The sequence below is a fragment of the Pelophylax lessonae genome, assembly GCF_965119305.1.
Source record: "Pelophylax lessonae genome assembly, chromosome: 9".
Taxonomy (NCBI): Eukaryota; Metazoa; Chordata; class Amphibia; order Anura; family Ranidae; genus Pelophylax; species Pelophylax lessonae.
This window is the reverse complement of record NC_138776.1, coordinates 136999404-137014223: the sequence shown is the minus strand read 5'-3', so window position 1 is coordinate 137014223 and position 14820 is coordinate 136999404. Positions and strand designations below refer to the sequence as shown.

At 42.2% G+C, this 14820-nt stretch overlaps 1 protein-coding gene across 1 annotated transcript in view; it reads left to right on the top strand.

The window, feature by feature from the left end:
* The window catches only part of LOC309563594 (sorbin and SH3 domain-containing protein 1-like), a 244310-nt gene that overhangs the window by 110578 nt on the left and 118912 nt on the right, over positions 1 to 14820 (top strand). Inside the window, exons 12-13 of the mRNA XM_082268071.1 lie at positions 7783 to 7857; positions 8666 to 8728. Coding sequence (XP_082124197.1) covers positions 7783 to 7857; positions 8666 to 8728 — 138 coding nt within the window. The remainder of the gene's footprint in view (positions 1 to 7782; positions 7858 to 8665; positions 8729 to 14820) is intronic.

Here is a 14820-nt window from a genome sequence, read left to right as displayed (position 1 = left end):
ATGACTTTTTTTGGATTTAGTGTCTGGGGGGTCTAAAAAGTGTACCTGTGAAGTTTCAGCTCTGTAGCATGTCCAGAACCAGAAAAAAGATCATTTTTCAGTAGAGCAGGGATGGTGGGACCCCTCTTTTACACTTATATGATCTTTTTTTGGGGTTCTGGACATGCTACAGAGCTGAAACTTCACAGGTACACCTTTTAGACCCCCCAGACACAAAATCACACAAAAAAAGTTCTTAAAAATTGTCATTTTTGATAAAAAAGCCAATGATTGAAAAATTATAAAAAAAAAAAAAAAAAGAGAAAAAAAAGTGAAGTTTCAGGTCTGTAGCATGTCCAGAACCATAAAAAAAAAAAGATCGTTTGTATTAGAAAACTTTAAGCACAGGAATATGCTCTGCTGTAACACCTTGCCGGTTTAATAGCAGGCATTTTTTTGGGTTCTTTGCAGTCAGGAAAAACATCTGAACTTGTGTATAGTGGTACTGTGCACAAGTTCTGATGTTTTGCCTGCCTCCAAAACCCCCCAAAAAATGCCAGCAAAAACACACCTGGGCATTTTTTTTTTTGACGCTAGCGTTTTTTTTGGCATTTTTTGGGGTTCTTTTGAGGCAGGCAAAACATCTGAACTTGTGTATAGTGGTACTATGCACAAGTTCTGATGTTTTGCCTGCCTCCAAAACCCCCTAAAAAATGCCAGCAAAAACACACCTGGGCATTTTTTTTTTTTTTTTGACGCTAGCGTTTTTTTGGCATTTTTTGGGGTTCTTTTGAGGCAGGCAAAACATCTGAACTTGTGTATAGTGGTACTGTGCACAAGTTCTGATGTTTTGCCTGCCTCCAAAACCCCCCAAAAAATGCCAGCAAAAACACACCTGGGCATTTTTTTTTTTTTGACGCTAGCGTTTTTTTGGCATTTTTTGGGGTTCTTTTGAGGCAGGCAAAACATCTGAACATGTGTATAGGGGGTATATATAGGCATATATGTCTGAATATATATCCCTAGACATATATAGGTGTGATAGTAGCAGAAATATATTACTGTAAATGATTTCATTAGCGCAAGCATTTATTTCTGCTACTATCACACCTATATATGTCTAGGGGTATATATTCAGACATATATGTCTATATATACCCCCTATACACATGTTCAGATGTCATGTCTGACATCAAACATGTCCTCAAAAAAGCACTGGCAGTGGCAGCCCCTGCAGCATAAAAAATGCTTGCTGGTGAGAAGCCACATACCTGTCCCGAAGCAACTCAGAGAAATGATCATTTCTCTATAGCGGTCACCCTGCTATGGAAGGGTTTTGTCACCCTGCCATAGCAGTCACTGTCAGTTAACCCTACACTACACTACGGTCCCCTGACACTTAACACTTTCCCTACAGAAACTAAATTTTTGAAGCTAACTTAAGTGTAAAGGAGCACTCTAACTACACTAGATATCCCTTTCCTCACACTAAAAATAGCTAAATGACACTTTTAAAGTAAAATTAACAGAACTGATTCCACTCTCTTCCATGTCCAGTATAACAATGCTGGGAATATGGCGGGGGCGATCTTATATACTGGGGGGCGTATTCACTAATGATTGGTCTAGGGACCCCCTAGTCACTCCAATCACATTCCTAGCATTCTCCTGCCCCCTCAATTGGCTTTTGCTAATGGTTCTGGTCCAATCACGGGCTTTTAAAGCCCATTTCCTGAAGCATTGCATTTTGGGCGGTTCTGGTTGCCGAATTCCGAACTTTTTGGGCAAAAAGTTCTAAATTCGGCCGAACCTCGAACACCCAATGTTCGGGCCGAACCGATGGTGGACCCGAACCGTTCGATCATCCCTAACCAGAACCAGATTTTCTGTTCACCGATTTCTATTTCTCTTGGTCACCATTATCACAAGGACAAAAAATGATAGGAAATCCAAAATGTTAGAGTTGTCACAAGAACAAGAGGTAAGGGGACACCCGTTCTGGTGACATATGTTTAAGATCGGTGTTCCTCTTTTTTTTGGAGAGATTTTCTCTTACATCCTGTTGTATCCCTGAGGCAGAGAGGGAAAATAAGTTTCACCAAAACATTAAAACTTTAGGCTAAAAATAAACATTAAAGACTGCAGTTCCACTAAGTATCCAAAGTTAAATGATCTTTATGTAGTTTAGAGTATTCAAAGCTTATACAAATTGTTCAGTACAAGTTACTGAAATTGGACTTATTGAATAAGTCTGATTGTATTTAATGATTGTATAATGCACTTATTTATTTACTGTGAAGTTATTTTGTTTTTCTATTTCATTAATATCATTGCAGCTCTGCCCACGGTATGGCAGCCCATGAAATGTCTGCTGGTCTCTGTGCTTGATCCTTTGATTTTAAAAGCTGTGTGCTTGTGATGTCAGAAATAATTTACTAACATGGTAGTTATTTTGGTCATTAGTAATTTAATCGCATTTTAATTTTGCCTGTTTGCAGTTAAACAGTTTACAGTTCGCAGGCAACAAGCCATTACAAAGCGAATGTACCCTTATCTTAATAAATCACAGTTGTGTTCTACACAGTAATCTCTGGCACAAATAATAATTTGAAGTCTTTATCTGCATGCAATTAAATAACTTCCAGTAATAAATGTGCATTTGGACGTCACGGGCTGCCACGTCGTCGTAAATTTATACGCTGCTATATCCTTCATTGAAAGTATTGCAGACATTCAGTGCTCCAGAGTGTTTGTAGTATCAATCAAATTGTAATAGACAAAGGGCTAAAAAAAAAAAAAAAAAAAAAAGCCAATAAATAAGCCTAGTAATATTTTCTGGCCTTTGTTTTTTCATTTATTAATATTTTAGTGTGCTTTTTATGGGTCCTCCCTCCTTCTATTTTTTTCTGACGTGGCAACAGAGGGGAGTGAAGTGATGCAATGTTTAGTTGCCATTATCCCCTCTATTTATGTATAAAGGCCACTTTATTTAATATAAAAAAAAAAATGTCTTATTTATTTATTGCTGTTCAGAGGCCACATGATGTTCCCCAGGTGTTTCCTGCCTTAAGGAATGTTCTGAGAGAGGAGTGTCTAATACTCTGCTGAAGTATGAATCTGTGTCTACACATGATTTGGGTTTACGTTGTGGGGGAATTAAAGTGTATTTGTGCTCTAAAACAAAAATGTAATAAATTGCAGCTTATCAGTCCTTGGATGTGATGGTTGCATTCATTTTGTTTTTCTTCAGGCTTTTTGCTTTATTTTTACCTGGTGATCCTAATAATCCTGCAGTAACACACTTTCCATCTCTGGATAGCTATACTCACTCCTCCACTATATCTGTAGAGGGAGCCATGTTCGCAACTAAAGGCTGGACTTCACCCATGTCTGCTCTGTTTATCGTCGTTATATATGGAGAGATAACATTTTTGTTTTGGGTTTTTTTATCCTTTAAATGTGATAAAAGTGAGCAGTGCAACAGATCTGAGAATTGATTGTGTGGGCGGTACATGTTACTACACACAGATTCTTTTTGGTGCACACTTTTAGCACCTGTGATGGACCGCCTGGCACCACTCCTTGGTGCCTCTACCAAACAGTGCTTCCTCACTGTTGGAACTCAGGAGCAAGGTATTATAGCTGGAAATTGCACCCAGCAACTAAACAACACTAGATTAGAAGCAATCAGGAACCCCCTATTTGTAAATTCACCCAGATTTTTTACCACACAAAATCAGATAAGAGCTTGATCACATTATTCTAAACAATGCGATGCATACTAGCTCATTATGCCTTTGTCTTTACAGGGTTTTTTTCAGATTTTTTTTCAGAGGGTTTACTTCCTCTTTAACAGTTTGTGTATTGTATAACTGAAAGAAAAGGTGGGGGCAAGGTCACTGTCAAATGCCCTTACACAGACCACATGGCTGGCATGAGCTGCGACATGACAAAATGGCTGCTACGCACACAGCTATGCGTTAGCCCCGTACACATGACCATTACAATATCATCAGTACATCTAATGAACAGCTATTTGCTGACCGTAACCTAATTGAACAGAGATCTAATTAACAGTAAATTAATCAACAGCCAGGCACCCAGACAAGCTTTGATTAGTCAGAGAGCCCACCCCAGATAGTCTGGCAACAAGTCCACTGCCCTGGATACACAAGACACATGTTGTTTTTCAGGTGTGTTTGGCTTTCACTTGTGTAATCTGTCCTCTAGAAAAGTCATCATGAGACAAAACTCATACATTGTTCCAGCAGTCTGAAAAAGTAGAATTAATTTATCTTCGTAGATTTCTTGAGGAATATTGTTGATAAATATTTCTGTCCCAAGTTTGGGGAGCTTCTCCAACCTATTCTAGAGGAGGGACACCATATTTCCTCTGGCCATGAACCTGTACAAGAACAATATTACATCTTCCCATGCACTCAAGAAAGGAAGCTTTATTGTCTTTATTCAGAGAATAGTCCAAGCCTCACTCTCAGCGTTCATCACTTTGTTGTCCATGATTAGAGAATGATCTGTTCTCTCCATGGGATCAGAGGCTGAACTGAGCTCTTTTCCATGCTCTGACCTGGAGAAGCAGACAGAATCACCCGGTCTTCTCCATGGGCCATAATCAGTGAGTAGAAGGCAAGCCCCCTAGTCCCCTCCAAAAGCCACAGCCACAGTCACAGTGGTTACTGTGACAGCACCCTTTATCAAATTTCATACCAATCGTTATGGCCATGCTTAGAAGCCACAAACATTAATAGGAAGAATAAGAAATTAAATAATGAAAAAGGTGGGAATTGGATCACAATTATCACGTTATTTTATTTATTTTGCTCCGCGCTCTGGCTTCTCATATTATCATAGTTACTTCATCCACCTCTGCCATATCCCCACTGCCTCTGTAAAAATGCAAGTAGAGTGAACCATGGAACAAAACTAGAGTAAAACACAAAGGGAATCCAAGACCTATTTTGTTGTTTTCATACCTCTGTAACCTTACTCTTTGTTGCAGTCTTTTCTATATGGGAATGTTTTACATACCCTGTACCAACATTCACAAACCCAATGAAAATGTTTGTGAAATAGAAAATCCAAAACAGGAACGTGGGGGATACCACTACTGGTTTGTTTTTACATGTGCATTCTTTGGAGCTGTTACCCTGATGAAAAATGAGTAAAACTTCAGAAGAAAGATGCAAAAATTATCTTTCACTCCAACTTCTGAAATGCTCGTCTTGGTAAAGGTGTCGTCACTTGGAGGGTGTAGCCCAGGCATATGAGATAAACACTGGTAAAATTACATTGTATATGCAGCAGACGTCTGGTGTGTAGTGTCCTTCTTTTTTTTTTTTTTTTTTTTTTATATGTCTGGATGTTTAAGCAGTGATGGACAGGCTGAGGAGTTAGTTTCAAATAGTGAAGGAGCTTGAAGCAAAGCTTTTTGCTTTGTACAGATCAGCCATGATGCATTTCACAAGATAATCTGCCTATTTAGAATAAAGTAATGATTAACGAATATGTTACTTCAACATTTCATATTCCTTATATGTGCCTGCTGTACAATGTACTTGTGTTAACAAGTATCCTGTTCTCTTTGTATTGCTTCCTTTGTGTGGAAAAGCTTCTGATCCTGCCAATCCCCCTGCTTTCCTATTTCAAACCGACCACTTTTGGCATGACAGCACATCCATCTTGCGTGGTCAGTTTTCTGGCTGTGCTGGGAGCACAGCCTGCCTGCCCTCCAGTGGTCAAACTTGTGTTGACACGCTCACAGAAGTTATGTGATCAGATATAAAGTATCTCACAAAAGTGAGTACACCCCTCACATTTTTGTAAATATTTTATTATACCGTTTCAAGTGACAAACATTGAAGATATCACACTTTGCTACAATGTAAAGTAGTTCGTGTACAGCTTGTATAACAGTGTAAATTTGCTGTCCCTTCAAAATAACTCAACACACAGCAATTAATGTCTAAACTGCTGGCAACAAAAGTGAGTACACCCCTAAGTGAAAATGTCCAAATTGGGCCCAACGTGTCAATATTTTGTATGGCCACCCTTATTTTCCAGCACTGTCTTAACCCTCATGGGCATGGAGTTCACAGGTTGCCTCTGGAGCCCTCTTCCACTCCTACATGACAACATCACAGAGCTGGTGGATGTTAGAGACCTTGAGCTCCTCTCCTTCCATTTGAGACATCCCACAGATGCTCAATAGGGTTTAGGTCTGGAGACATGCTTGCCCAGTCCATCACCTTTACCCTCAGCTTTTTAGATAGGCAGTGGTCATCTTGGAGGTGTGTTTAGGGTTGTTATCATGTTGGAATACTGCCCTGCGGCCCAGTCTCTGAAGAGAGGGGATCATGCTCTGCTTCAGTTTGTCACAGTACATGTTGGCATTCTTGGTTCCCTCAATGAACTGTAGCTCCCCAGTGCCAGCAGCACTCATACAGCCACAGACCATGACACTCCCACCATCATGCTTGACTGTAGGCAAGACACACTTGTCTTTGTACTCCTCACCTGGTTGCCGCCACACACACTTGACACTATCTGAACCAAATAAGTTTATCTTGGTCTCATCAGACCACAGGACATTGTTTCAAGTAATCCATGTCCTTAGTCTGCTTGTCTTCAGCAAACTGTTTGCAGGCTTTCTTGTGCATCATCTTTAGAAGAGGCTTCCTTCTGGGACGACAGCCATGCAGACCAATTTGATGCAGTGTGCAGCGTATGGTCTGAGCACTGACAGGCTGACCCCCCACACCTTCAACCTCTGCAGCAATGCTGGAAGCACTCCTAGGTCTATTTGCCAAAGACAACCTCTGAATATGACGCTGAGCACGTGCACTCAACTTCTTTGGTCGACAATGGTGAGACCTATTCTGAGTGGAACCTGTCCTGTTAAACTGCTGTATAGTCCTGGCCACCATGCTGCAGCTCAGTTTCAGGGTCTTGCCAATCTGGCCTAGGCCATCTTTATGTAGAGCAACAATTCTTTTTTTTTTCAAATCCTCAGAGAGTTCTTTGCCATGAGGTGCCATGTTGAACATCCAGTGACCAGTATGAGCGAGTGAGAGCGATATCACCAAATTTAACACACTTACTCCCCATTCACACCTGAGACCTTGTAACACTAATAAGTCACATGACACCGAGGAGGGAAAATGGCTAATTGGGTCCAATTTTAACATTTTCACTTAGGGGTGTACTCACTTTTGTTGCCAGCGGTTTAGACATTATTGGCTGTATGTTGAGTTATTTTGAGGAGACAGCAAACTTACACTGTTATACAAGCTGCACACTCACTACTTTACATTGTACCAAAGTGTAATTTCTTCGGTGTTGTCACATGAAAAAATATTTAAAAAATTTACAAAAATGTGAGGGGTGTACTCACTTTTGTGAGATACTGTATACACACAAATGTTTTGCCTTTCGTTTCTTTCGTAAAAGGAATGTTTTGTTTTACAAGGTAAGGGTTCGCATATACTTTAGGTTGGTTATTGTGTGAGAGGGGCTAGATTTCAGTCAATGTTTTCTTTGTTATCTTGATAAAAACATATTTGGACCAAGGATTGAGCACTGCATCCACCCAGTATTTATGCAGCAAAAGCTATTGGTCCTTGTACTCCCTATGCCAGGGATCTGCAAAATGTAACCATATTAGCATGTTATAGTACCTTTTTTTATAGAAAGTTATTCCAGTAAGCTGTTTCTGTCTCATACTTCGCTATATTTTCCCCTTTTATGTAAAACTTTGATCCATTCTCTAACTTTCACTGCTCTTGTTAGACTCTACTGAAGAAAACCATTATACCCCAACATATACATTTCCTGAACTACCTGAGGTCAAGCCTAAAACAGAAGGTATCATCTGACTGGCTTGAGAGTGGACATGTGTTCTGATGTCATATCTAGAGATGTAATGCAACATTTACTCTGCTTGCTTAACCCAAGTGTAAAAAAAAAGTGCTTTTCCATTTTAACAGTGTTTTATTATAAGGCCCTAACACATTTAAAGGGAATCTATAGGCTTCTTAAAGTATTTTATGACATATCTGTGAATGTGACTAGCAAAATATATTATCAGTGTACGTTATGTTAATCTTATAAAACCTATTTATGCATAATTTGAAATTATAAATATATGTAATCATGAAGCAGCAACAATTAACCAGTGACATACAATGCTTCCTTCCTTATAATGTTGCAAGTCTATACTGTTTTGCCAATCCTTTGTGTTGGTGCAAGTTCATCAGCCAGACTAGCAACAGTAGATGTTCTATGTGGCTACTTGGTCGTATTTCATCAGTCCTTTGGAAGGGATGCTAATCACATTACCTGAAGGATAGTTTTCAATATGTATATAAACTATAATCTTCAAACTATGGAATAGCAAGCATGCGTAACTGTGGCTAATATTGTACTTTTTGGATACAGCAAAGGAAATGTCCTATAGTTTCCCTTTAAAAGATGAATTTAGCATTCAGAACAGTATTATAGCTGAAGTAGGCTTTATAAACGATGATACTGCATCTTCCAGGGTGCAGGAATAGGCAGCTGTGTGTTGGGTGTTGTTCAGTAGAGAGCTAGAAGTTACATTGCTGACGTTTAGAAATAACCATAGATATGCTGAACGTCCTCTGCTTTTCTGTGCTGCTTTTCTCTGCTGCAGAATTCAATCCTTACACTCCCACCTACCAGTTTCCTGTCTCTACTCCTAGCCCTAGCTCCGAAGGTAATTGGAAAGATCACAATCAGATATGGTGTACATACTGTACTTTGCTTTGAGGCTGTTCAGCTCTTTTGTATAACTTTATCGGCTTTTTTGTAGTCATTTTAACCTAAAGCAGATTTGGGCCTGGACATGCAGTGGTGTTTCAGCTTTTGTTTGCTGTGACTTAACACTAAAAGTCATTTTTTTTACAATCTTTTTATTCTGCTTACAGTAAATGTTTTATCTCTGCCAATTTGGAGGTGCCAAACCTGTTTGTGGCAAAGGGTCTGGGATTGCAAATTTTTACAACATTCAGCTTGTCTCCCTCTTCTAAATAATAGAGTTGCCACAGGATTCAGGAATAGGTGCAATGTGGCTTTAAACAATAGCTAACAATTGTAAATGGCAAGAGCTCAGCATGCAATTGAAATGACCAATTGTCATTATAATCAAATGTTATGGCATTCAAATAAATATTCCTAGACATATGCTCGTATCTAGTGAATATCCCAGTTTGTGCTTAATACATCTTCTAATTTTTACAGCGAGCAAATACAAATTTAGCAATTCTTTTTTAAGGCCAATAATAAATCAAAAGTGCACATTTTTTACATATAGGGTTTGATATACTAAAGCAAATACACGGTTACCTTAGCAAGGGAATTTTCCCCAAAGCTTAGTGAAAATGGTGTTTCACTTTGCAAAAAATACCCATTCACTTACAAGGAAAATTATTTAAAAAAACATAATTTTTGTTTGTACATGATGATGGAAGTCAGCAGACCTTCCCCTCTATCATTAAGGAATGCTGAAATCAAAAGCACTGCTGAAGCACCGGAAATTTCCCTTGCAAAGTGCAACTTCCCTTGCAAATCTATTTACTGTTATATCATCCCCATTAAACTACAGGTTAGCATGATGAATTGTTAAAGTGTATCTATATTTTGGAGCAATTGTAGGTGCTCGTTTACACTGTCCGCACACTAATGGCGCTTTTCCACTGCATGGAACCGAACGGTTCGGCTCGCTTTTGTGCTTTTCCACTGCTGGTACCGCATGGTACGGTGTAGGAACGGTTCGGTACGGTACGGTGGCGCTTTTCCACTACATGGAACCGAAGGGTACGGCTCTTTAAAACAGTACCACCTCGATTGTGGTTCCAAGAGGTACCATACCGGTACCATATCCCACAATCCTTTGCATGCAGTCACTACTAGCCACTGATTGGTCAGAGAATCATTGTTATCCCACCCACTTAACTTTAGTACTACTTTAGTGGAAAAGCAAACCATACCAAACCGTACCGAACCGTACCATGCGGTACCAGCAGTGGAAATGCAAACCGTGCCAAGCAGGGTCAAGTAGCGTAGAGCCGAGCCGGTACTTGCAGTGGAAAAGTGCCATAAATACATTGATATACCGTGCGGACAGCTGTCTGTTTTATTTGCAGTGAGCTGCGGTGAGGGAGGAGTGAGGAAGGTTTCAGCAAATTGCACTGTTTACTTTTTTTTTTTTTCACACAGGCTGATAGAACTTGAAAATATGGGCTTCCAGGTATGGGAGTATTGACACAACCCTTTCCACCCCAGTAATCCACTACTTGGAGCCAGGTGACTTATCACCAGCACTAGGGTTGAGCGAACACCTAGATGTCCGTGTTCGACGGGTTCGGCCGAACTTTAAAAAAAAGTCCGGGTCCGTGTCCCGGACTTTTACCGAACTTTTCCCGGACACCGAACCCCATTGAAGTCAATGGGGACCCGAACTTTAAGGCACTAAAATGGCTCTAAAACACCAAAGGAAAGGGCTAGAGTGCTGCAAATGGCAGCAAAACGTAATTAAGAGCATGGCAAGTGCTCTGCAAACAAATGTGGATAGGGAAATAACTTAAAACAACAAAAAAAAAACAGAAAAATAAAACAATGTTCTTCTTCATCTCTGAAGGACGAGGCCCATATGGAGTAGGAGGGAGGTTGAGGTGGTGGTGGATGTGGCGGTGACATAGGCGTGCGCACAGGGTGTGCTGGGTGTGCCTGGGCACACCCTAATCACCTAGGGCACATAGCATTGCCAGTGAGGAGATGGGAAAGATCTCCCTGGGACCTGCTCTGCTCTATTTCTCCTTGCCTACAGGTACATGGCCCCGATACATGAGACATGAGGAATGAGGATCAGGAGAAACAGGTTTAAATATCGGGAGTGGAGCTGAGTGGATCCCTCGGAACATACCTAGGCAGGAAGGCACACAGGGGACCATCCTAGGGTACATCCACACCAGGACCAGCCTGATCCTCGGCACACGCCCTCCACCCAGGGATAGGAGGATACCGCTAGGTTGCCAGACCCATAAATACACCCGCTCTATACCCCTGTGTGGGGTGGGTGTCTCTGGTAAGTGTGCAATTTTATCAAAGGAATCCCAGCACCTTACCACCCACCACGGGGTCACCTTTTCACCTGAGTGTCGGTTTGTTCCGAGTGCTGTCACCTTTATTGCCTTTGAAGTCACCGCACATGATATAGACTTTTCTACTGGATCTTTCCTTATTGGACATTGCAAGCTGTATTTTTTTAAAATAATAACTTTTTTCTATTTTTTGCTCTCTTGGCACTTTTTTATTCCCCATATCAACACGTGGTATGAGTGGAACAGCTCACTTTATATAGCACCATATTTTTTAGCACATTAATATTGCATGTTAAATATTATTTATTGCTCATACAATTATTGCACCAGTCACTTTCCAATCTTTCTGCAGGCACTTTTATACCTTGCACTTGCACTTAATTGAAGTTTTTATGGAATATATTATTGTTTGAATATTACACATTATTGTTTTTAGCTTAAGGCACTTTGCATCACAGCTTATTACATTTTTATTATATCTAAATTATATAGGCAGCGCCATCACCCCTATTCCTTTTACATGGCCCCGATACATTACTCTCCCTGCTGGCAAACACATGCATGTGTATTTCAACTTTGGGGTGCACACCTTAATGCAATAGGCTGCGCACACCTATGGGCGGTGTAGGTGGAAGCGGCGGTGGAGGAGGACCAGGGCCGGATTAACAGCATCATGGGCTTGGTGCTGAGGATTTTGAAGGGCCTTAAGGGCCGTGCCTTGCCATGCACCCAGAGGAGGAAGGGTGCAGCCATGCATGCCTAATTCAACATGGGATGCTGTCTCTGAAGCCCATAAACACATCCATGCATCGCCAACTGTCCCTCCTTGTCCGGCCTTCACGCTGTGTGGGGAGGTTCTGAGGGTGCTGCCTGGGGAAGCGAGCATAGAAGCCAGACTTCTGTGTTTACAAGTGACAGAAGAGCGGTAACAGTGAATATGGCCAACCCGGGGCCTATATAAAAGGTAGGGGCCTGGAGCTGCAGCTCCAATAGCCCCTACATTAATCTGGCCCTGAGGAGGAGGACGAGGTAGCCAACACTGCTTCTTTTCAAAAATTTTAAATGAGGGTACACCCCAAAAGAGTGAGAAAGAGCAAAAATGGAACAATGGGTGGGTAAGGTCGGTATCCATTGCTATTCTGCATAAGGTACGGAAAAGTCCCGTGGGATCCATGCCTGGTTCATTTTAATGAACGTGAGCTTGTCCACATTGTCTCTGGACAGGCGGCTGCGCTTGTCTGTTATAACGCCCCCAGCCGTGCTAAATACCCGTTCAGATAATACACTGGCTGCAGGGCACGCCAGCACCTCCAAGGCGTAAAGGGCAAGCTCAAGCCATGTGCCCAATTTGGAGACCCAGAAGTTGAAGGGGGCAGACCCGTCATTCACTACATGTAGGCGTGTGCACACATACTGCTCCACCATGTTGGTAAAATGCTGCCTCCTGCTAAGACGTTCCATCTGAGCTGCTGGTGCTGCTGTTTGTTGTGGCGTGCTGACAAAGCTTTTCCACATTTCGGCCATGCTAACCCTGCCTTCTGAGGTGCTGGCGGTGCCCTGGTTGCGTTGGCGACCTCCTCCTCCTCCTCCTCTGCCTTGTGCTTCCACTGTGGCCCCGCTGTCAGATGGGAATGCCAGCAGCATGGCGTCTACCAGCGTGCGCTTGTACTCGCGCATCTTGCGATCGCGCTCCAGTGAGTGAATTAAGGACGGTACGTTGTCCTTGTAACGGGGATCCAGCAGCGTGGCCACCCAGTAATCAGAACAAGTTAGAATGTGGGCAACTCGGCGGTCGTTGTGGAGACACTGCAGCATGTAATCGCTCATGTGTGCCAGGCTGCCCAGAGGCAACGAAAGGCTGTCCTCTGTGGGAGGTGTATCGTCCGTGTCCTCTGTATCCCCCCAGCCACGCACCAGTGATGGCCATGAGCTGGCCTGGGTGCCACCCTGCTGTGAACATGGTTCCATCTCCTCCTCCAGCTCCTCCTCCTCCTCATCCTCCAGAACTGTGCCCCTGCTGGACAATTGCGTCCCTGGCGTTTGCGTGTGCAGGAACCCACCCTCGGAGCCCCTTGCGAATGACTGCCCTGAAATCCTTGGAAATGTTACCTCTTCATCCTCCTCCTCCTCCTCATCCTGTGCCACATCCTCTTCCATCATCGCCCGAATTGTTTTTTCAAGGAGGCATAGAAGTGGGATAGTTAAGCTGAGAACGGCGTCATTGCCACTGGCCATGTTGGTGGAGTACTCAAAACAGCGCAACAAGGCACACAGGTCTCGCATGGAGGCCCAGTTAAATTAAATAGCGGAATAGAAAATATGATCCAAAAAAAGTGTATGTATATCACACGTACACAACCACACTGGGCCCCAATTACTATTGTTTGTACCCCTAAAAGGCTAGATGAGGAGTAGGGGGAGTATGGAACAGGCAGCACCCTCAAACCTTCAGAAGTATGAGATGAACCCCAACAACTTGGAAAGGTGGATCTCTCTCACACGTACCGACACAGACTATCCCGCAATTCAATTGATCCTCAAAGGTTTTTATTGAATAGCGGAATAGGAAATATGATCAAAAAAAGTGTATGTATCTCGCACGTACACAACCACACTAGGCCCCAATTACTATTGTTTGTACCCCTAAAAGGCTAGATGAGGAGTAGGGGGGGTATGGAACAGGCAGCACCCTCAAACCTTCAGAAGTATGAGATGAACCCCAACAACTTGGAAAGGTGGATCTCTCTCACACGTACCGACACAGACTATCCCCCAATTTAACTGATCCCCAAAGGTTTTTGATTAAATAGCGGAATAGAAAATATGATCCCAAAAAAGTGTATGTATATCACACGTACACAACCACACTGGGCCCCAATTACTATTGTTTGTACCCCTAAAAGGCTAGATGAGGAGTAGGGGGAGTATGGAACAGGCAGCACCCTCAAACCTTCAGAAGTATGAGATGAACCCCAACAACTTGGAAAGGTGGATCTCTCTCACACGTACCAACACAGACTATCCCCCAATTTAACTGATCCCCAAAGGTTTTTGATTAAATAGCGGAATAGAAAATATGATCCAAAAAAAGTGTATGTATATCACACGTACACAACCACACTAGGCCCCAATTACTATTGTTTGTACCCCTAAAAGGCTAGATGAGGAGTAGGGGGAGTATGGAACAGGCAGCACCCTCAAACCTTCAGAAGTATGAGATGAACCCCAACAACTTGGAAAGGTGGATCTCTCTCACACGTACCGACACAGACTATCCCGCAATTCAATTGATCCTCAAAGGTTTTTATTGAATAGCGGAATAGGAAATATGATCAAAAAAAGTGTATGTATCTCGCACGTACACAACCACACTAGGCCCCAATTACTATTGTTTGTACCCCTAAAAGGCTAGATGAGGAGTAGGGGGGGGTATGGAACAGGCAGCACCCTCAAACCTTCAGAAGTATGAGATGAACCCCAACAACTTGGAAAGGTGGATCTCTCTCACACGTACCGACACAGACTATCCCCCAATTTAACTGATCCCCAAAGGTTTTTGATTAAATAGCGGAATAGAAAATATGATCCCAAAAAAGTGTATGTATATCACACGTACACAACCACACTGGGCCCCAATTACTATTGTTTGTACCCCTAAAAGGCTAGATGAGGAGTAGGGGGAGTATGGAACAGGCAGCACCCTCAA